The sequence below is a fragment of the Phaethon aethereus genome (genome assembly GCF_964289735.1).
Source record: "Phaethon aethereus genome assembly, chromosome: 2".
NCBI lineage: Eukaryota > Metazoa > Chordata > Aves > Phaethontiformes > Phaethontidae > Phaethon > Phaethon aethereus.
Window position 1 is genome coordinate 156701276 of NC_138582.1, and position 24187 is coordinate 156725462.

Genomic DNA, 24187 nt, shown 5'->3' on the forward strand with positions numbered 1-24187 from the left:
CTTCTGTTATTTTTAATCTATGCAACTAAAGTAATTATCAACTCTGAGAAAGCAGAATTTGCCTTCAGCATAGACTGTAATTTTGCTTGAGCTCCTAAGCTGCTTTTCTTACCCTTCTGTAAGGGTATGTACAGACATAAATAAATGTCTGCTTCATGATGTTCAACATCTGAAGCGCTCTTTTCTGTGGACTTGTGGTCATGCTAAATTATAGTTATCCGGTACAGAATCTAGCGGTATTCTTCACCAAATAAAATTATTTTCTTCAAATTTTGAATTATAGTTTTGGTTTGGCTTGGGTTTAGTTAAAAAAAATAATTTGCAGTTTCAAGACTTAAAAAGAAATGCTATAGCGTCTGTACAGTGTTCTAGTGAGCCTTCAAACCTTTAGGATTTCTAAGGAAATAGGAGTTTAGGTTTCTTAATCGTAGATTCCTATAGGAAACCAGAGTTCTACTTTTACTACCAATGTCTGGCAGGAGGTGATTCTTAATCAAGGATGTTTTAATTTGAACATAGCTATAAATCATAGTGACAGGGAAGTGTATAAAAGAATAATGAAATTCACAGGTTTTGCTTTCTTGTTCAATCAGACGTTTACTTCTGAAAAATCAAGCAACAGAGAGCATCACCAACAATGTGCTTGAATTAACAGAGTCCACAAAAATTTAATTAAATCTCATTTATCTCAATTTAAACTTGGCTTTTGCATGAGCCAAGCATAGAAGATTTCTGTTTTATGCTGCTTTTTCTTTTAAGAAGTTATAGTCACAGCCTAAAACGTGCTGTATATTTAAGGTAATTTAACTTTTTTAAAAGGTTCTCGGCCATAATGAGGCATTGCTTCAGGATGCAATGTCAGCCTTCATGGACTGTCCTGATTCTGGCTCAGAAACTTTGTTTTGAGAGCTTTGTCTTCCTGGAAATGGTTTTTGTTACCTAATTTATTAGTTCTTTTTTTTTTTTTTTTTTTTTTTTAAATTTAGGTTCAACTTTGTCAGTTAAAATATCACGTATCTTTTGCTTCAGTGAAGTCTGTGTGTTCTCTCCAATTCTGGTTAGGAAAAATTGGTACCAAGTGGTAGCAAGGCTGATCATCTCCTTGTAGTGGAGGGGGTTTTAATTTGGAATTTACCAAAGAGAGCTTGACTTTTGACTTCTAGTCCTTACATGTATAAGGCAGACATCTGCAGCATTTCTGAGCAGCTGTCCTGTTGGCTGCCTGTGATCCTCAGGAACTTCTGTTAGGTAAAACCAGGAACACTGTGTGGGAATGCAGCATCTTCTGTGTTGATTTCAGCCTGGATATGATGCAGAAGGTCACTATATGAATCTTTTATTTTTACATCTCCTGTCAATAACTCTTTACTTCTGCTTACCATTATTATATGTGAGTACTCCTCTCTTCTTGGCCAGCATTGGTTGCACGGGTTCTCTTGTGCAGCAGTTTATTCATTAAGCTTGTACAGCGTCCATGGCAATGAAGAACTTGTTTTGCAGTGTCACTACAGCCATCTGTACTGTGCCCTGGTTTAAAACAGATATCATATGTTGCTACATTTGCTGATTCCTTATTTTCTCTACTGTTCTCTCTATTCCTGCATAGGAAAGGCAATTTAGTTGAAAAGATAATTTTGACTGTATGTTGGTGTCTGGATGTCTGGGATGACTATTTTTGGAAGAACTGATAAGTAAATCTTTCTGAAAAACAAATGTATTTGTTCTGTTAGCAGCAGTGATGACTGTTATTTGCTTACTTTTTACCAGGCAAAACGGTATGTTGCCATGGTTTCCAGATATCTTTTCTCTCAGAGCTTCTTGGCTTTGGCTTATGGAATCAGACAGAGTGACAGGCATAACCAGCTAGATAAAATGTCTTTCCCAGTTACCTCCATCAACATATGTGTTATCCTTCTGTAAGGGGAATGGATAGTTTTGCAGAAGGCGGTATCTTCTGTATGAGCCTTGTAGCCTGATCTGACTACAGACCTACTCTGTTGGCTGTAGTTCTGTCATGTTGGTTATTGAATACTAAAAAAAAATTGGTTTGCCTCACCTGTGGTGGTGGCCTAACCATGCAAGAGTTGCTTGTTCAGTGGGAGCGTGTGAATCAACTGTCTCCCCACCCCATTGCCTACTTGTGGATATCATGATGTTCTGTCTGAAACAGTGAAGGGAAATGAAGATTGCTAGTTCTTTTGCCATCTGTTTGGGTTGCTTGCTGTCTTAGGACAGGTTTTTAGCAATTGGAGAATTAAGAAATCTTTTGGGAAAGACCAGCTTTAGCTGTTTTTCCCAGTTTGGAAGGGAGGGAAAGATCTGATTTTTCTAGATTAGACCTGTTGACTATACTCAGAGAATGGTATTAGTGTTATCTTCAGTCCTAGCTAGAAGAGAAGATGCCACTTACATCCATCCACATGCATGATGTATAAGTCCAGGGACTGTCCAGAAAAGTTCTATACTCTTCATAGAAGGTCCAGTTTCCAACAGAGCTTCTGTAAGGGAGACAGTTACTAGAGTTAATCCACTCTTGTTTAGAAAGTATTGGATTGTGATTCGAATGAATAATGGCAGGACAGCTGTGACATAATTGTTTACCCAGGCTCACTGTGAAGCCAAGAACTTTGTATGATTCTGTGCTGATGTTTTACTGCTCAGGAACCCAAACTGACTGCTTTTTATGTGGTATGGTACCGTGGTGGTGTAGACGTACCATTTTTGGTGCTAACTCTGTGAGAGACAGAATTCGGCTGTGTATAACTTCTCTGGGAGGTAGAGGTGACAAATGCTGCTGGGAGGCTGACATGCTGCTGGGAGGCTGACATGCTGCTGGGAGGCTGACATGCTGCTGGGAACCTGCTCTTGTCCTGGATCTCATGAAGAATAGAGGAGACAAGGATTTATTTTTCTTGCTTCTCTTTTTTTCCGCCCTGCCCCAAAATGGGGCACTTCCTACTTTGGAGGCCAGACGGAAACAGCATCATGTTGGGGTTTTTTTTTGTCTTTTTTTTCCTCCTTTCTTTTCCCTCCTTAACCCCTTATGCAGCCTGTGTGCAGCATCCAGCTACTTCCTACATTATACGTTCCCTGTTCCAAGGGTAGGACCCAGACGTCCATGCTGAACCCTGTTCTAGTACAGCAGATAGGGCTCTGTGCTTCATTCGGCATAAGAGGAATTCCCCATTTGCTGGAAAAAGAGGCTAATTTAGCTGCTGTTGGCAGTTTTGGTAGATAACTCTACTGCGCTCTCAAAAAATTAGCTGAGCTTCTAGTAGTTACTATTGTCTAATTTACTAATAAGAGTTTACTAAGCAACTGTTAGTATCTCAGTGCTCTTCGAAGTGTTATTATCTGATGTTGCACTTTCAAGATAACCTACTGTTGTCAAGAAAGAACATTGGAAATCAGCATCTCCAAAACTCATATTGATATATATCATATATATATCAATAACCAGAACTGAACCGTCAAGAGTGTCATCAAATACAGTGAATTTGACAGTGAAGTCAGAGGAGTTGGCAATCCTGAATCTGTGTGTGTGTATATATATATATATATGACTCTTGTACCATCTCAGACCACTTGAAATACAATGACAATAATTGTAGTTTAAATATCTTTTGGGAGAGAAAGAAGTTTGTTACTTCTTGGCAATTGGGTTCTCATCTAAAAGTTCCAGGAGTATTTTAATTAAATAGGAGATATGGATTTGATGGGTGGACCATTCAGTGGATAACGAATTGGCTGGATGGTCACACTTAAAGAGTTGCAGTCAAGGGCTCGATGTCTAGATGGAGACCAGTGGTGAGTGGTGTCTGTATTGGGACCAATATTATTTAACATCTTTGTCGGCGACATGGACAGTGGGATTGAGTGCACCCTCAGAAAGTTTGCAGATGACACCAAGCTGAGTGGTGTGCTTGATACTCTAGAGAGAAAGAATGCCATCTGGAGGGACCTTGACAGGCTAGAGAGGTGGGTCCATGCAAACCTCCTGAAGTTCAACAAGGCCAAGTGCAAGGTCCTGCACCTGGGTTGGGGCAATCCCAAACATGGATGCAAGCTGGGTGATGAGTGGATTGAGAGCAGCCCTGCCAAGAAGGACTTGGGAGTACTAGTGCATGAAAAGCTGGATGTGAGTTGACAATGTGCGCTCGTAGCTCAGAAAGCCAGTCGCATCCTGGGCTGCATCAAAAGAAGTGTGGCCAGCAGGTCAAGGGAGGTGATTCTGCCTCTGTATACTCTGCTCTGCTGAGACCCCATGTGGAGCATTGTGTTCAGCTCTGGAGCCCTCAACATCAGACGGATGTGGACCTGCTTGAGCAGATCCAGAGGAGGGCCATGAAGAGGATCAGGGGGCTGGAGCATCTCTCCTATGAGGACAGGCTGAGAGAATTGGGGTTGTTCAGCTTCAAGAAGAGAAGGCTCTGGGGAGACCTTATTGCAGCCTTCCAGTACTTAAAGGGGGCCTACAGGAAGGGACTTTTTATCATGGAGTATAGTGATAGGAAGAGAGATAACAGTTTTAAACTGTAAGAGGGTAGATTTAGATTAGATATTAGGAAGAAATTCTTTACTGTGAGGTTGGTAAGACACTGGACCAGGTTGCCCAGAGAAGTTGTGGATGCTCCATCCCTGGCAGTGTTCGAGTCCAGGTTGGATGGGGCTTTGAGCAACTTGATCTAGTGGCAGGTGTCACTGCCAATGGGAGTGGGGGTTGAAACTAGATTATCTTTAAGGTCCCTTCCAACCCAAACCGTTCTGTGATATTTCTGCTCCTAACAAAGACACTGTTAACTTCAAAAGGAATGTACAATTAATAACTTCTGTAGGGAATTTGATCTTTGTCTAAATATTTAATTATGGTGAGCAACACAATATGGATTTTTTTAATGAGGAAAGTATATTTGTATTTTTCATATTGCTGATTACATGGCGGGGGGGAAACCTTTGTTCTGTTTCTACAGCTTTCTACAACTTGGAAAAACGTTGTTGGGCTAGGCATTCTCTCACACTAAGGGAGGGATTGTGAGTGTAAGAAGACTTGTTCTTCCTTTGTCTAGATGTCTTGGGTTTTGTTTTGTGTGAGTTGATAAACATGGCTTTTTCTTTTTTCTTTTTTAAGAACTAGATTTTTTACATTAGTGTTTAAAACGATGATTCTATATGGCTAGGAGCTGCTATTTTTTCTTTTTTTTCTTGTATTAAAACTATTTTAGGAGAGTTAGTATTTCTGGAAGCATAAAGATAAAATGTGTGGAACACTGCTTTTTATCTATTACATACATGGCATGTACTGCACAACAATTGATATTTAGGCAAGGAGAGGACCAGAAGTCCTGTTGGACAATGTTTATTTTAAAAAGGGAGGTGTGCTTTTTAACGTGTTATATCTCTTTCTATTGCCTAACTTTTCTTTTTCTTTTTATGTTTAGTTACTATAACTCAAGGTGGTGCAATCCAGATTTCTAATCCAGCCTCTGATGGTGTCCATGGACTACAGGCATTAACAATGACAAATTCAGGAGCTCCTCAGCCAGGTGCCACCATTGTGCAATATGCAGGACAATCACCTGATGGCACACAACAGTTTTTTGTTCCTGGAAGCCAAGTTGTTGTTCAAGGTATATTTTATTAGTCTACTCCATTTTAGTTTTTTCATATAAACCTAGTTTGCTTAAAAGGCCCTTTATTTTGCATTGACGTTACTGCACTATTAAATAAAATATTTATGCATAGCAAGATGAAAGACAGCCTTAGGAGCAGTTTCTCTGCTCAGTAAAGCAGCTACTTCTTTTGATTAAAAAAGTTACGAGGAGGAAATAACAGTATAAAATCACTTTCTGCTTTGAGTTCTCTTGTCTAGACTTTAAGAGATATGTTTAATTGCAGTAAAAGTACTGTACAGATTGAAATGAGATGTAGAGGCTGTATCTTATTTAATATATGAAACTAATTTGGGTGTTTTTCAGCAGTTAATCAGTCTTAATAACACACAAGTTCTGAAGTTCTTTGGATATGTTTAGGGCAAAATTCCTTGCAACTTATGATTCCTGTAGTTATTAGAAAGGAGATCCTTTACTCAAGCTGATTTTCTTACAGAACGCTTCGTAGGTCCTATAAAATGCACGCATGTTAATTAAACTGTGAATAGTGAATTCTTGAACCTTAACTGTAATTTATGCGGGATTTTTTCCCTTCCACTGTTCTCAGCCTTTTGGAAGTACTGAGGGAGATTGAGAACCAAGAACCAAATCTCAGTCTTGGGTTCTTATCAGTACCAGGGAAAGTAGGGTTGGGATTTGGGTAATGCTGAGGAAAACCTTTGAAAATGGGGAAGAGATTTCTGTATGGAGGTTCTAAATTAATGACTGCCATGGAGTTTGTAGGGAATTTATTTTCCCTTTTCACTTTTTTTTTTTTAATCTGTACAGAGAAGTAAGGAAGGGAAGGCTGTATGAATGTTTTTTTTAAGCCAAAACAGCTATCTGAAATAAACCATGAGAAGAGCTAGGTAGACTAACTATGTATTCATGGAGTGGACGAGGGTTATCAACTAAATGTAGACACAGATATCTGAGATAGTTGGTGAAGTCCAGGTTGAGGTGCTTTTTTTTGGCCCTAATGTGAGTGTTTGAAATAAGTTTTGCCTTTAAGTGGGTGTTTCTCTCCCTTTGCTGTAAAGGAAGCCCAGGATGTAAATAAAGCTAATAGCTTGCACATATCTGAACTTGTTGAGGCAATGCTAAATAATGATACCAAATTTGAATTCTTCCATTGCCTCTGGTTAATTTTTTGCTGAAACACATTGTCTTTCCAAGACTGTTAAGAAGCATTTCAAGGAAGCTCTAAGGCTATAATATGAAAAACCCTAAACTAAAATGTTAGTTTTCCTCATGCAGAGAGTACTAGTGTAACTTCCCTAAACAATATTATGAATACATTCTTAGCAAGGTCTTAAGACCAAAATTTGGCTGTCCCCCAAACAAATTTCCCACTCTGGTAGTGCATGTTTTCTGAGTATGAGTCCAATATGTTCTGTATACATGTGCATACATATCCCTTAAATTAGAGGACTTCTCTGTCTCTCCAGGTTGACTGTAGTATTTTGTATGTTTTGCTGTGATTCTTCTGAGCGTCAGGGGCGGCAGGAGTGCAGAGAGTGCTCCTCAGTTGTTTCCTAAAACCTCCCTAGTCTGTGAAGAAGCAATGAACTTAGGGATTGTATCTGGCAGCATTTCAGTCCTTGGGAATTTAATTTGACTGATCTTCCTTTACAGACTCTTCATTACGGGGCTGTCCTCTAACCTCCCTATTCAGTCTCAGTGATATGCTCGACTACTTGATGGTAGAGCCCATTAAGTGTCTTGCCTGTGATGAACACTTTCAAAATGGATTCAGAGGCAGTTACTGAATACCTGCTATATCCTGTTTCTGGAAACTTCTAGACACTTTTCAGTAAATTGATTTGTTCTCCGTCCATGATCAGAGAAGTTGACTCCCTGGAATTCTCTGTTCCTTTGGCCCAAACCAAGTCTAGTGCTTTAGTGATGCTCATAGTGATTGATACGAAAGAAAAATGCTACATAATATTTACAGGGAAAAATACAAAGGGAGTAGTAAGTGAGCATGAAACTCAGAGATGATGAGATAAAAGGTTTCAACTTATTGTACATACTTTTGATACTGGAAAATCTTTTAAAAAAATCTTTAATGAAAAAAAGACTACATAAAAATAGTATGAAAGCACCTGAGGATGTTTACAGTAATACAGATTTCTTTATGGTAATAATTGCATATTGTTAAAAAACCTGAGTTATTCAGGATGGAGTGAGACAATGAGATGAGTTGAGTATACAAATCTTTAACATGTCCTTACTAGAGGCCAAGTTGCTTGGGTTAGAAAGTCTGTAGAAATATAGTTTATGAACATTTGTCATATTTTTTTACATTTACGTACACTTGGTAGTTGACTGTTTACTTAATATCGTGATAGCATAGTTTATAATAGGAAAGCAACATTCTGCTTAGTAATTATACTTTTATAGTGGTTTTGGGTAGACAGCATATAAATTTTATTAGTAATAATCATAGAAGTAAAAGAAAAAAAAAACAAAACCAAAAACAAACCAAAAAACCAAGTATCAGTCAGAGCAGAAAAAATCTGTTTCAGAATCTTTTAGATAGTGTATGTATTTATATTTTTTTCTAAAGTATTTATTGATGAATCACATGTAATAATGGATGGCATCACATAAACCATGTGCTTGATATTTTCTGATAACGTGCAATGGGGAAAAAGGATTAGTATTAAAGCATCAAAGGTGTTGATCCAGTTGAGTGGTATTTCATTTGTTGCAAGTTTACACTCATAGGCAAAATAAGAGGCAGTTCTCATGTCCTGACAGTTTCCCAATACAGGTTAAGAGTTTTTTTGCTAGCTGAAACAAAAGAAAGTGTTTAATTACTAGTGAAAATGAGTATACAAGAGTTCTATCAAAAATCATTCTGTTGTGATCTATGTGTGTTTTCATAATATGGTCAGTGATATGATTAGTGATATTTGAGATCTGTGGCTTGAATTTCATGTGTGCTTCAGTTCTGATCTTCTGTTCATCTGATCCTGAAGTGGTCCTGTAATCACAGGGTGTGCCTTTTTTGCATTGATGCTTCCATTATTGCTGTCCTTGGCGTAGTTTCACACTTAACGAATTACCAGTCTGAATTTCTTTTATTACAGACAAAGGCCTTACAAGGTTGCTATGCTCTACATACAGACTAGTGCCTGGACTGGTCTGAAATTAACTTCATTTAAATTGATGTAAATATGGAGTAGTTCTGTTAGATCTGAGACTTTTTTATTCTTTAAGTCAACCAGGTCTCTTGGACTTAATTCGAAAAAGGAGGGAATGGGGGAGAGGTAGCCCTTGTCCAGAGTTACTGTTGTGCCTTTTATAGCATCTGAAATCACTAGCTTTGGGTTGACTGACTTTGTTGCAGCTTTTTTCAACAATTTCTGAAACTTTTAACTGAAATTAAATGAGTGGGTTGTGGGTTCCTCCCCACTGCAAGGAGCTTTAGCCATTCATTTACCTATTTGTTATAGCATATTAACCTTTCCTGTCTTGTGCGTCTGTCCAGAAAAGTTCTCTGCCTTTTAGTGGAATTGCTCCAATCAAAACAATTGCATGTCTTTTTAAAATTTCTCTATTTTCTACCCAATCATGACTTTATCATCCTGGTTCATTCATGAATTCTAGAGCCACATTTTAACTTCTGTCAGTTGGTGCTGTGAATTTTTGGGTCTTGCTTCACAGCCAGCTTTGTGGTAAATGCTTTCTGTAGCTTTATGAATAATTCAGCGCAAAAGAACAAAGCTAGGCTTGTAGAAATATGGAAGAGGAAGGGGAAAAAAAAAAAAAAAGGTTTACTGGAAAAGAAGTTCTCTGGGCTGCAGTTTCAGTGAGCTGTTCCAGTGACAGAGCATATTAATGACAGTGGTAAGCAAGTGAGGTCACTGTGATGTCAGTGCTCTTGCTTGTAATCCTGCACATGCTTGCTAGTTTGGAACAGTTCATGCTGAGCTCTGGTAGAGGAACAGGAGAATCGTGTGTGCAGAAGCTGATCATGGCTGTAACAGGAGATGAAACAGGTAAAAATTTTGTTATTCTTTTACATTATATTTTTGGGTGTCTAAGCAGTGCTTAGTTGGTATTTGTGACATTTTCTTTTGAACCTGTTGCTGTAACTCTTTCATCGTTCAAAACTGCTACAAATAGCTTGTGGTTACGTCTAGTCAGTGTAGGATTTCAGGGCAATTTTAAGTTTCATTTAGGGGTAGAAAAAGTCACTGTTAGTGCATGAGTTCTTACACAGATTGATTCAGATAATTAATCTTCACTATTTGATGCAGGATTTTGCTGAAAAATCCACCACTCTTCTTTTAAATTCTTCTTTATTGTGGAGGTAGTCATGTATGTTACTATGTTTATAATTGTTTTCTATTGTAAAAATGACACTGCTTTTTTGTTTAGCAATAAACATTTCAGATTTGATAGCTAAAATAGGTTTAAGCATGAGAAAGGTGTGCATTGTTTCAGTAGTGTAAATAAACGCTATGCTTTCGTTATTAAAGAAAATACTGAACACAAACAGATTTGAGAGAGAAATAATTTTAAGTATTGTAACGCCTGCTTGTTTTCTCCTCCACTGTTAAAATGGTCTGTTCCTCAGCTAATTGAGTTCAAAAGGCTGACGTCATTAGATTTCCTGGAATCGTGTTGCAGTAGGGAACTGGAAAAGTTAAACTCCAAACAAGATACACATTGACGTCAGCTCCAAGTCATGCTGCGATTTAGTCAGTTCCTTTCTGCTCTGTCAGTTGCCTCCGGCAGATCTGTAATGTTAACCAGTTCACAGCCGGTACCTACGTGCTGCTGCTCATTGCAGTACATACTGTTTCGTTAATCCAAAGATAAGTATCTTCTCCAAGTCCATGGTTTATTTTTTTTTATGCTCAAAGGAGTAATGATTAATGCCTTGTTTAGCCAGTTTAGTGGTGAAGTTAAAAATCCTTTGATAATCTAGGCCCATCTTTATGACTCAGAAGGGGAGAACAGACGTGCTAATACATAGCATGCATGCATCAGGCTTTTTTTTCTCCTGGATAGTCACTGAAAGAACTGAAGTGCAGGGCTGCTCTCTAGTGCTCAGCAAGTTACTTTTTCCAAGAACCTGCTGATACAAGGTGGTTGATTCTTTGGGGTTTTGTTTGGCGTTCTTTTGTGGGGATTTTGGTTTTTTTTAAATTCCTCAGAGCTTAATTTACAAGGCTAGTTGTACTCTTCTGAATTTGGTTTGGTTTTTCGTTGGTTTTTTAGTTGTTTGTTTGGCTTCCTGTTAATAATTTCCTTTTTGTAAGTCTTAACTCAAGCTTCAGGTTTTCAGTGACTTTTTAGTCCCTTACAATTTTAAGGAGGAAAAAAAAAAAGGTGATATGGGTCCATGCGTTAGGGAAATACACCATCTCCAGGTTTGTTGCTTTGTTAACAGTCTCGATCCTATGCCTGATATGTTAGGAATGGCTTTAAACCTCCATGGAGCTTAATTAGAAATGGCCACAGAGGTTTGTTAGGCTGGATCAAGGTGTGTAGGATTTTTGTCTCAGATGCTGAAATGGAAGGGACCCTTCTCTGTAATATGTGGATACACTACTAGACTTAAAATACCCTTGAAATAATTCATAGTTTATCCGTCTCTGCTTAAAGCTGGTTTCATCTTTCCCGATGTCTTATTCAGGGGAAAAAGTATTTTATTGTAGCTTTTTGAGATACTATAAAAAAATTTTGCAGACTTTGAAATAATTGATTTACAATATTGTATTGTAAAGCACACACTACCGCAGAACTAGAAGATATTTTGTCAATGCTATGTTTTTTTTGTTGTTGTGGTTTTTTTTTTTTTTAACTGCAGTGTCTGTGTTTACAAGGTCTGTACCACCAAAATGGTTATTTATCTCTGTTACCATGCTGGTAGGTTTACAAGTAAGCCAACTGTTAGGCAGTGACAGACACTACTGGAACCTGGTCAAACTATTCATGCAACATGCTGTTACTTACAATGGTGTTTGGTGATCGCAGCTGAGATAGGGACTCACTTTTGTTAAGCCATGTTGCAGGTGCATTATCACACTGAGTCCTCTTAAGAGCAGCAGTCAGTCCTGTTAGCTAACATCTGAGTGTAAATCACAGACAACAAAGTAGTTGGTCTTGCCAGGCTGAAGTGACCTCGGTTATGGGTCTTTCCCCATGACTTGATCTGCAAGATGATTCACTTGGATTTCTAATTCATTGTAGCTAATGTAAACTAAGATAACATCTCTTTTTTACCTAGTGATGAGAGATAGAAAAAGGTAGCTCTTATGATAGAGTCAATAACATGTATGTAATGTGGCCAGCATACATACAGGTGAGCCTGAAGTTTCTAGAACTCCATTTTTATAAATAGTAAGCTGAAATATCGTCCCATTGACATAACTGGGACTGCTACCAGATGTGGAGAATTTAAAGAATTAAAGGGTTAAGTAATTCTCTTGTAGAGGAGAAGAAAGGAAGGAAGAAGACCAAGCCCTGTGTTCGTGGGGCTGCCTGTTAGTGCTCGCAGGGCTGTCCTGGGCTGATTTCTCTCTCCCTCCCTCATCCCTAGGGCATTATCTGTAACCCAGGTCAGTTCACAAGTCCAGTTCATCTTGTAATTCCAAAAGACTTCTACCCACAGGACTGAGAGAGGAGGGAGGTGCACCGTGTTTAAGCTGATAATGATTTCAGGATATTGTAGTCTAAACACAGCTTGATCTTATTTTTTTGTATTTCATTAGTGAAGCACCTGCCTGAACTTAATAGGAATAATAATAAAATTTTTATTAAGTTTAGGTTTTGGTTTGGGGTTTTCCCCCTGTAGTTGACTGAGGTCTCTACTGCTCTACCAGTCAGCCTTCCCAAAGTGTTTTTGCCTACATTTTATTTTTCCAAGTTAAATTTAACCATTATTTGAATATTGCTTTAAAGAATTAAAGTATAAATTAAGTAAAACATAACAACCCCTGAAATTTGATCTTTTATATACAGTTGCTTTAATGACAAGAATTGAAGTTTTGTTCTGCAAGAATATAAAATATGGAAAGGAATAGGTAAATACTTGCTAATAACTTGAAGAGGGATAATTTTGTTGTGGGTTTTTTTTTCCCCCTCTCTCCATGTCAGACAAGACACACGTACTTTCACAGTGTTTTAAAGTTGGGGTACATCATGTAGGAACAAAGTACTTCAGAAATATAGATACGAGGTGAGACTATCAGAAAGGTTTTGGTTCCAAATAACATGTCAGATGTCAGATCTGTATTTAGCTTGGGGAGAACTCAGAATTGGTAGGCTCGGGAACTGAATCTGAACTTTTGCACTCTGATTTACTGTGCAGCTACACCCCTTCCTGTGCAACTGCCACTACCTCCTCTTGCCTGCTAATGCTGCAGCATCCTATTTGTGATCCTCTAACTCAAGGAACATACTCGTGCTCACCATGAGCATTTATCTGTTCCTTTTAATTTTGGCAACAGCATCTCTCACTTGTTTTCCAAGGGTTGCCAGACTGCTGCTGTAAAGGGAGGAGAGGCAGTAAGGCTGGTACTGTTGCTGTCACAGGGAAGGAGGAGAAAGTTGACTTTTGAAGCCTCTGTTAGAGGAGACGGATAGCATAAACCTCAGTGGCTGCAACAGCAGGACCGTCTTCTCATGGGATTGTGCAAACAGGAAATAAGTGTGGATGCTCTGACAGCGTTTCTCAAACAGCTTTCCCTATGTTGTCTGAAAAGAGCCATGTGGAAGCTTTCACAGACTTCAGTCTCGCTGGCTAGTGGGGTCACAATGCTAGAGCAATTTAGGTAACTTATTGTACAATGTGAAAATAAATGCTGGTAAGATAACAAATACAACTCATCAACAGAAATCTGTTATGTCCAGAGAGACTTCTGCATAGTTCTTTTCTGACTAAAGTTTAAATTGTTATTCTTTTATACAGCTGCCACTGGAGACATGCCAGCTTACCAGATTCGAACTCCCGCTACTACCTTACCTCAGGGAGTGGTAATGGCAGCCTCACCAGGGACTCTGCATAGCCCTCAGCAACTGGCAGAAGAGGCAACACGCAAGAGAGAGCTGAGACTTATGAAAAATAGGTAAGACTATATAACAGTTAATAGTCAGTGTTGCAAAGAAAAAAACCAAAACATTCTAATGAATTTTTCTTCTTAAGGTCATGAGCACTACCTGTGATTGACAAAGGGAAGGCAAGAAATTCTTTGTCAGCCATCCCACATCCTTTATAGCATTGAGTATTGGCCGTTAACTCTGCAAAGTTAGTGTTGATCTTACCACTGTGGATTTTTCGTTCTAAAATATTATGGTAGTTCAGAAATCAGTTTTAGTGTTGTTCCTTTGTGAGAATTCTTGTGATGATCTGGAGGTATACTTACTGTTGAAATTTATTATTTTTTTCTTTCCCCCCTACTGCCAGTAAAATGACCAGTATGGGTTTGTTCATCTTGAAACATCCCAGCAAAGAACTGATTAGGAAAATATCTGAGGATCTCATTAGCAGCTGTCCATTAATGGTGCTGTGAAGAGGACTTACTCTAGGATGGAATGATAATTATAGACTTTCCTAAATACTTGGCTACTGGGATAAGTTATTGCGCAGTGCCCCTGTCATTTTGTGAGGCATATTGTGTGAGGTGGCTGTATATTTTTTTAATTATTTGGCATGGACTTAACTGTATGCTGTGAATGCCAGTTTTTCTCTGTGCATTCTTCTTGCTATGCTTAGGGGACACTTTTTTTTTAAAATGTGTAGCCACTGCTATCAATGGCAGTTAGATTAATGGAAGAAATGGACTGTTATGCAGATCTCTAATACATTGAATAGCTACTTGCCTCATGATTGAATTAATGATATTGCTTTGCTCTCATGCCTGTCCTTTATTTTAAATTACTCACGAGCATCGCTGCATTGTTGTGCCTCCTTTTGTTTCTCCTCTCTTCAGTTTCAAAACTAGCATCTATGTTATCTCTCATAGAACTTGCTGGAAAGTTGCACTCTCACAATTTGACAATTTATCATGTTCCAAGATGCTAAAGGAGTGGACTCCCAGTACTTCTAAAATTTCTTCTAGCATTGAATGCTTTCTCAGTCACATGCTTCTGAAAATACTGCATAAAATGTTTAGGTTAAATATAACAGAATTCTGAGCAGAGCTGTGAGAATGGCTCCAGGTGGCTATTTGCCAGCAACAAAAAACCCCTCAGATGCATGTGGCTGAAATGTGCCCAGGTGAACAGTTCTGAAATGCTAATAAATTGTGTTTGTTTGGACTTAATTTTACTGTAGATTGTTACATTAAGGTAAAAAAATTACAGCAGGTTGTAAGCTTGGCATCTAGCTTTTTATCTGAAGAGAGTAGTGTTATGCTTGTATTTTCTGAAAGTAAATTCTTTGGGTTTGGTTTTAAGATCTTGATTGCAGAAGATAATACTCCTGATAAACACACAAAATGGAATGTGACTGGAAGAAGAAATGCTGCTTTCAGTCTTAATGTTTAGTACAGCTGAAGTCAATACGTTATCATTTACTCACTGTTTTTCTTGGTTCCTCTGTGTATTGATTCCATCTTTCTGTTTGTTGATGCTGAATTTGTTTCAAGTTCTAGTTGTTTTGAATTGTATTTTAACCACGCTATTGCTTATGGCTGTTACCTGCTGTTCTGTTTGTGCAATCCAACAGTTAGTGGTGGTGGTGGTTGTTGTTATTGTGGAACTGCAGGGTTTGCAGGTAATTTCATTTATCCAGTCTTTGCCATATTGTGGCTGTTCCTGTAGTCATTTGCCTTGTATTGGTTCCAGGGAAGCTGCCAGAGAATGTCGCAGAAAGAAGAAAGAATATGTCAAATGTCTTGAAAATCGTGTGGCTGTGCTTGAAAACCAAAACAAGACTCTCATTGAGGAACTCAAGGCCCTCAAAGATCTTTACTGTCATAAAGCAGAATAACTGTCTTTCATTTGGACCTTGTTTATTATGAACTTTAATCAAGGCATGAGAGGAAGCAATTCTACAGATTGCCATATGAACTTGAGAAAGAGACACTTGAGGCCCTTGTGGAACCCAGTTTTGCTTAGTGTTTTCAGACTGATTTGGGATTCCAAAATTTGGAATTCTGTCATAGTCTCCATACTCTGCTGAGCTTTCTAATGGCATGCAAATTGCTTTTTTGTTTGCACTTTTTACTTCTGCTTTTTGCAGGGAAGCTGCTAAAGAATGTCGACGTCGGAAGAAAGAATACATAAAATGTCTGGAGAGTCGTGTTGCAGTGCTAGAAGTTCAGAACAAGAAACTTATAGAGGAGCTTGAAACCCTAAAAGACATTTGCTCTTCCAAAACCGATTAGTAAAAATATTTATTATACTGTGAACTGACTAAAATATGTCCAGTTTCTTTATAAGGCAATACATAGCCAACATGAATTATGGCTTTCTCTTTGTGTCATTTATATTATATTCCAACTTCTAACATTCCTGAAATGCTTTCCTGCTTTTTGTCAATTCATAGCTCTAATTTCAGGTTTTTTCATGCTCCTCCTTTCCATCTCCCAAGGAGCCAAATGTTAAAAAAATGTAACAAAGTAAAAAAGCGCATAATTTCTAAGAGCTGTTTTTTTGCCATATATTTACATATTACTTTTTACATGTTACTGAGTGTCCTGCACATACCACATATTTTACAATTGTTTTAGCCGAATCATAAAGATAATGCATCCAGTAATACAAGAAAATCAAACAACCCAAGGTATCTCAGGAAAGAGTTTATAAAAGAATGTTATGATTACATGTATGTACTAGCATAGTAGTCTACAGATGATTTTATGGCATATTTTTATATTAGTTGCTTTGTGGAAAAAAGTATTGTATTGCTGTCACTGAGTGCCATGGTTAAAGATAGTTTTTAATAGAAACATGTTGTTTAACCTGTGTAGTGTCTGATTTCCTTTAAACATCTGCTTATTTGACATGCTTTAAAATCCATGAGTATCTGGAAGAGGACAAAGGAAAAAAGCATACCTAAACTTGTGACGTGATGCAAAGTATATTGTAAATACCTGAAAGAAACTGTCTGTTACATGGCTGCTATTTAGTTAGATTTTATGTAGTCTGTAGAATACTTGATTTATTAGAGGTATATATATCAAAATTCAGTTTTGCATCCTGAATGCTTCATGTTGTAGCTTCTGGACAGTTGTAGACAGTTGCCTATAGCGAAGGCTGATGGTGTAGTTCTTTTCACTCTTTCTGCAAAGTACTGAGGGGGAGTAAAGGTGACTCAAAGAGGAAGCTTTCCAATAAACAGTAACTATCTGCTGATTCACAGGGTTCCAGAATAGCCTAAAGGTGAGAGCTGAAGACTTTACAAAATAAACCCTTGCTTAATCCAGTATACCATTCTGGTAAATGCAGTACGTGCCAACTTTCCATTGTGCTTTGAAAGACAATAGTGCTTATGCAAAATTGCTTCTGGGTATTTCTTGAATTCAGGGATGATCTGATTGACTGTTGGCCAGTACAGTCTGTGAGCCAAGTATGTGGGAGCTTTGCTGGAACTAGCAGCACCATTGCCTTACTGATGTGGGAAGGAAGGCTTAGTTCCTACTTAATTGGGTTTACTGGGGGGAGTGTGTGTGTGTGGAGGGGGGAAGAGATGGAATCCTTCCTTTACTAAAGTCACTGAGACTTCTTCAGTTAATTTAAACTGAATTCACATTTAACCCAATCTTCACTCTGTGATGCTGTTGGGGTGGGCGCGGTGGGGTGGGATATATCTCTTTTTTTTTTTTTTTTTTTAATCTGGTTTTCTTTTAGCTTTCCCAAATTACTTTGAAATTCACAGGATAACTTTCTCGAATCTTTTGAAAATCCCACAAGGTATCTAAGTGAGACCATTTGTAAGAAGATTTATTATCTCTCACTTTCCACAGACATATCGGTTGATGTAAAAAGGAAATGGGCTGCCTTTTGGGGTCACAGGCTCTGCTTCAGATCTGGAACAAAAGTAAAGTAAACTTTGAAACATCAGTTTCACTGCGAAAATACATCTTAAGTGCTAAGGTCAGCAGAAGGTCCGTGTTGCAGCCTCTAGAGTGCAACAAAAGTGTCCAGCAAATTGTTTGTTGGGGCTCTATCACTAGAATCTGTTTTCTGTTACAGGTAGGCATTGCTCCTGACTCTCAAGGGATTTGGAAACCTAAGTGGAAAGGCACTTGTGTGCGTGGTGGATGTCTCTCTAGTAAAATCTTCTCTTAGCTTTATCTTGCCAGTACTATTTGATACTAACTGTAATTAGACATTTGATAGGAGGAGTCATTGTCTGTTCTACATCTATGTAGTCTACAGTCATTTCTTTGCTGATACTTTTAAAACATTAATCAAATGTTTACTTTTTTATTTAAATAATCACTTGTGGGGGGGGGGATGCTTTGTTAATAATGGGAGCTAAACCCAAATGCTCTTGGCATGTGTTTGGTCATTCTGGAAGACTTCATTTGATCTGTTTATCTGCACCAGGGAAAAGTATCCTGCTTCAGAAAAGCCAACTGCATAAAACCTGGCTCATTTAGACTAAGACTAGGAAAACAGAAAAGTTTATGATGTATTATTCTTTCATTCTCAGTAATTCAGTTTGGTATAGCACTAATTTTGACAGAATTAGCAACACACATTTCTGTATTTGAAAGTGAGAATGAGTGAGTTTGTTGGTGAACAAGAACATTTAAGAGGTACAGTCGGTACAAATGCCAGGAATTTGTTGTCAAATTGCTATGGCAAATATTACTACTTAAAACAATAAATCCAGTTCTGAACTGGTGTGATAGATGTACGTTGAAAACTTTGTGAGAGACTACCCTGAGATTAAATGAAGATTTGAAGGAAGAGTGTACCACAGGGGTTTGTCAGAGAAATAATACCAAAATACTTACATGAGAAGGCTACCAAAATATTTACATGAGATGGGACTGCTGGAGCCTGGGTATCTGTTCAAACAGTATATCAGAGGATTAAAGTGATAGATAGGATATATGCTGGGATATACAAATTAGTTTAGATTATAAAGGAAAACAAATCGTATTAAGTCTTCCTTCAGTTTATTTTTTCTCTGTAAAGTGTCAATATAGCCCTCTCAAGTCTTAGATCAGTTGCAGGACTCAGTCTATGTCAGCAACATGTTTCTGAATGTATGTTAGCACTGGAATGCAGAGTAGATGCACATGTGCTACGAATGAGAAGAGAATGTGTTTTTTGACTTGCTTGTCCATCAAGCTTGCATTTGTGCTGGTAAGTCCTGTGCTTGCTAGTGCTCCTCTGCAAGGGCAGAAAAAGTAAAAATGGCTGGAACTATTCACCGTTACTCCTTACTCTTTATGGAAGAGAACTGAAATTTGGCTGGGGTCTGAATTCGTAACTGCCAAAGTTCTTGGGAGGTGACATTAACACATTTTAGGAGCTGTGCTGTCTAACAGTCCAGGCGAAACCGCCTATGTGTGTTTAATGGCAGCCACATTCTGGATACCAGGCTGAGCAAAGGTCAGTTTATAACGGTTGTGTTGAACTCTTAACATAAATCTTAGGGGTTTTATGGAAATCAGTTACTGATCTTTTTCCAGAGGAAACTGCTTTCTGCATTTTGTCTGTCTCTTCACTTTGTCACCACTTTTGGTTCATCCAAAGGCCAGTCTGTTTGCAGAGAATTACCAAGTGGATCAGACCCTGAGCTCCAGGTATTTCCTTCAGTGACAATGGATGGAAAAGCTGTCCCTTTGAGTTTCTTCACACCTCATTCTTTGTGTAGATGATAGATCTATCCCTTTTCCTGAAATTATTATCATCTAAAATTATACAGTGCAAGCATGCAACCTAACTTTTAATTTTTGTCAAAGGTCTGTGATGTGGCTGTCAATCGCATACCCAAGGAAACAGTATCAGAGGCTGTTGTGGCTCATGTGAGTACTAGGACTTGCCCTCTGTCCCCATTTTACTACTTCAATTCTCAGTTGAACCAGGCTTTGGGTAGTGCTCTCTGAAGAACTTCTCGACCACTCTCGAAACTACTTTCTGTCTTCTAGGATGTGTGTACTGTTGGTTTTAATGCCTTTTCCCACAATTTGATGCTGTTTCTACTCACAGCAAAAAGAGGTTGCTAAGAATGTACAAATAGCAACTGAAGAGGTGTTCAGTCTTAATTATCTTATTTGATGGCTGTTCCACCGTCTTGTTTGACAAGGCTGGGAAGCACCTACTTCTCTAATAAAAACATAGCTCTGAGCTTTGGATACCAATATAATTTCCCCAGGAATCTGACTCCAGTTCAAATTTGTGAAACGGAGTGCTTGGTGTGGCAGGGGAGAAAGGCCTTTTGAACTCAGTATTATTCTTAGTACAGAAACATTAAATGACTCAGATTGTTTATTGGAAGAGAATTTGAGCACTGCCCAAGCTTTGATGTATCAGAGCCAGGTATTTTGGTTTTTCAGTACCAGAACAAAAGGCTGAAACAATTGTGATTTTCTTTCTGTGAGAAAACCACATCCCTATGGTATGCGACTCTTCTCCCTTGCTGAAACCATGCAACTGTTTGCAAATTTATTTGAGACACATAGCTAAAGGATCTGCCTTTACTTTACAGGAAGGTGTACACAAGGCTGCATGGATGTTTGTTTGTTTTCCAAATAGAACTTCACGTTGCTCAGGGGAAATGGTCTCTTGAAAAATGTCTTCAACCTCCTAGAGTTGTGGGCGATAAGGAATGTAGTAGTCAGCTTCCTCTTAAGGTACAGCTTTGAGTCATAGCTGTTTTCTTTCCCATCTAAATGGAGTGGGGAGCAGAGCTAGAAAGAGAAATCTCTAGGCTATCTGGGCAGAGCTGTCTCTTGACTGTCTAAAACAGCCTCAGCTGTTGTGACCTGGGAAAAAAGGGATTAAAATAAGTATATTGTGTGAGTAGGTGGGGGTTTGATTTCTTTGCGGGGCTGGGGAGGGGGGTTAGTTCCCATGGATTTTTCTGTTTGCAAGAATAATTGTATCGGTGCAGGCAGAAAAATCTAGCCCTAAGGAGCGTGGGCTCTGTTGTCTCCCACTTGGTTTTCCGGGGTTTTCCTTCCATTCTTATCAAACATAATTGCTGATCTGTACAGTTATCCTGCAGCCATCAGTGTCAGCTAAACCCAGTGTGATCGTTTTCTGAATGAAGTATCACTTCAAAACACCAAAGGAGTCTGCGCATGACAAGAATGTATTGAACGCCGAGCTGTTAAGCAGCTGATAGGAGTAGCTGCATTTTGATTGACAGCATTCCTGTATAAAATACTGTCTATGGGGATGGGTTTAATTTGGCTGGGGATTTTGGTTTTTTAGGGCACTATGAGGTTCTTCTGGATGAGGAATAACAATGATTTCATTGTTCCAGCAAAAGTTGTGTTAGTTCTAGTATTTGCTTAATTTAAAAAATGAAGAAAATGAGTTCGTTAATTTTTAGGGCAATTTGATAGGACCTCACGAGACTGGCAATGGCAGGTAGCAGAAACCAATTTTTTCTTCTTCTGTAGCTAATGACTCTTTCCTAGTCCATTTGCTCAGGTTTCTGTTTTTTCCTACTTCTGAGATAGAGCTTCCTTCTTGCCACTTGCTGCTTAGACATGGTTATGAAGCAGAAGCTGTGTATATGCACAAAGTCTCACAGAGAAAGAGGGTAATGTGAGAGTTGAATGCTGTGTGTAGACTAAGGAAAAATAAACCTTCATTGTCTTATGTATGACTTGAATGGAAAAAACAGTGAAGGAAGTGTCTTTGTTATGGTAACTGCTGAGGTTTTTCCTCTCCTTTAATAGCCATATCAGTGGAATTGGGTGTGATTAATACATCTTGTGAATGGAATTCTAACTATAAAAATGTCACAATTCAACTGGTTACCTAGCCAAGTCATTGTTTCTGTTTTGTGGTTTCAAAAATATAGTTTCCAAATGGCCTTGAATGAGGCTTTTAATGGTCTCATTTTCATGATTTTTTTTTTTTTCCACCAAATGTGCTTGTGCTCATACCAGGTAAGAGCTGCAGCAGAGTTGTTTAACAAGACCAGTCTGAACCATAGGGTCTGCTTCTTAAATTTTTATTTATTTTTAAATTTCATCAGGGTATTTATCACATTTCTAGCTGTCCTTAATTCTTACAGAAGTGAGAGTACTGCAAACACATTTTTAGGTTTAATGCATATTGAGGTGTTCTGCTTGATAAAATCGGTTTCGAAAAACTAGATTCTCAAAGATCCTGGCTGTATGAACTAAAAGCTTTCAAAACTTTGTCAGCTGCCATGCAAACAAGAACATGCTTAAATCCTTACATACCTGCCTCTTTACCAGTGAAGTTGTCGGTTACTTCAAAAAATCCAGACATGGGCCTGGAACTGCAGCTTTCCTGACACAAGTGAGCAACCAGAATCCGTTGAGACCTTTAAAGCAGACACTCTTCTGTTTCTCTCATTTGAGGCCTGACCTAATCAGCTTTTCCGAAGCATGTCTACTAGAAATGGGCCTAACGTGAAATATGGCCAGAGAGAAACAGGAAAAAAGTCAGGATAGAGCAAACAAAGTGTCTGAAAGCTGTAGTGCTAGAGTAACACCAGCAGGCAGGTATTGTCCATTTGCAGGTTGGACTACTATTTTTTTTTTTCTTCTGTATTTTTTGTGTAAGACTCCTGTTGGTCTATGCAGGGATCCGAGCTCTGCTGTATTGAGCACAGGGTGAAAAGCACTAACGCTTCAAAATTGCTTCCAGCTTCTACTGTTGTATCTTGTGTAAATTGTCACCTATAGCTATCTCCCTTATGCTAACACATCTGTTCCATACATTGTGTCCTTTCTCATAGATGATTTTCATTTTCTTGAAATATTTATCTTGTTTCCTGCGAAAGGACGGTGAGGCACTCGTGCCTGTGTCTGGTCTCTTCTAGTGTGTTTTAAGCCTGATGGTTAATTTCAGTTGAAGTTCATAGATATGTCAAAGATCTCAAAAGGTCATGAAAACAGGTGGTTACCATAAGAAGGTGTGAACTTACTAAAGGAAAAGCTACAATGGAAGCTTTTGTTACATATAAGAAAATGTCCTTGGAATTCTGTTAGAATCCAGAGGATTAATTCACTGATTGGAGGTGAACCATAGCAAATGAGGTTTCATTAGTTTTATTGTTGACAACTATTTGTATTTGGGGGGGGGTGTGTGTGTGTGTTCAAATTTCTATGGAATACACCACACTTATTTAAAAGGAAAATATGTTTATAGACAAAGTATATTTTATCAAAAAGCTTAAATGCCTCGCAGACCTAAGCTGTTGAGTCTGAAGTTGTTCTCTGCCCGTTCACTAAGCCAACAGTAGTTGACTGAAGGGCAGTGGAATGTACCCTGATAAAACACTTGCCGGATGCTGTCCCAGATTTAAACAGTTACCGACAATTTTGCAGACTTCAGCTAGGCAAATAAGTTAAAAATAGACTGGTTTTGAAATACACTATTTACAAGAAAAAAATACCCCTTTACTGTTACATTGTGGTAGCTTTGAGTAGAGAGTCTGGTAGTTCACTCTGTTGCAGCTGAAATGCCAGTCATTTCTGACCTTTTGGGTTAAGTTCGAAACAAAAAGACGTGATTTTTTCCAGCTGTTTTAGAGTGACATCTTGTGGAGTATAAATGTCCACATTTTATTTCCAAACTGATTAAGCAGCCAAAGGGTGTTGCAGAAGTAGAGGATTTCTTGTATCCCTGGGGTGGGGGGGAAATGGGAGGTGGGGTGTTCTGTGGTGACTGAGAACACAAACTCATTTTTCCTGCTGTTCCTGTACTAATACGTAGTTAGTAAAAAGTGGTCTATAATTAATCTATAATTTGATAGCTTGCTAATAGGAAAAAAAAAATACTGACAAATTTTCAATTTATAGAGTCTTCCTGACTGATAGTCCCATTTAATGAAAGCCAAAATGAGAATTAGGTAATCTTGATTTATATAAAGTCTAATAATCATAGAATACTCAAAAAATGATATTACAAATCCTGCTATTGAAGCACAGTGTTACTAGTTCTAGGTCACAAAAATGAAGATAATAAAAAAAAAAGTAGGTATCTTTTGAAACATAATAGTGTGAAGGGAAAAGGAAATAATGCAATTTTAATGCAGGCACATGGAAAGATCATTTTGGAAATAGAAAGTGGGGGGAATAAAAAGTGGGAATACAGAAAACAGGAAAAGATAAAGGCACAGTGATGAAGAAAATCCATTCTTCAGGCTAGATGGATTTCACTTTTCTAATAAATTACTCGCTTCAGCATTACAACCACGAATATAGAGTATTCCATCCCATAGTCATATCTGCAAGGGGCTGTCTGCATGATAGATTATACAGGACTGTGTAGTGTTTTTCCATAATGCCGCTGAAGCCTCGGCTGACATCCTAAATGATTTTTTTTTTTTTCCTCATTCAAGAGAATTAGCCAAATACATGAGATATAATCTCAAGATCTAGAACAACAAATGAATTTCCATATGG

The 24187-nt window shown here is 38.3% G+C and overlaps 1 protein-coding gene across 4 annotated transcripts in view; it reads left to right on the forward strand.

Annotated features, from left to right (window-relative positions):
* The window catches only part of CREM (cAMP responsive element modulator), a gene marked incomplete at both ends in the record, with an annotated part of 31752 nt that extends 15755 nt beyond the window's left edge, over positions 1-15997 (forward strand). The window contains 3 exons of one of the 4 annotated variants that reach the window (XM_082015342.1): positions 5439-5627; positions 13579-13735; positions 15853-15997. In XM_082015342.1, coding sequence (XP_081871468.1) covers positions 5439-5627; positions 13579-13735; positions 15853-15997 — 491 coding nt within the window. Of the gene's footprint in view, positions 1-5438; positions 5628-9296; positions 9656-13578; positions 13736-15455; positions 15618-15852 lie in introns of those variants that run through there. The other 3 variants (XM_082015341.1, XM_082015343.1, XM_082015344.1) reach the window with 3 other exon arrangements.
* Positions 15998-24187: the final 8190 nt, after the last annotated feature.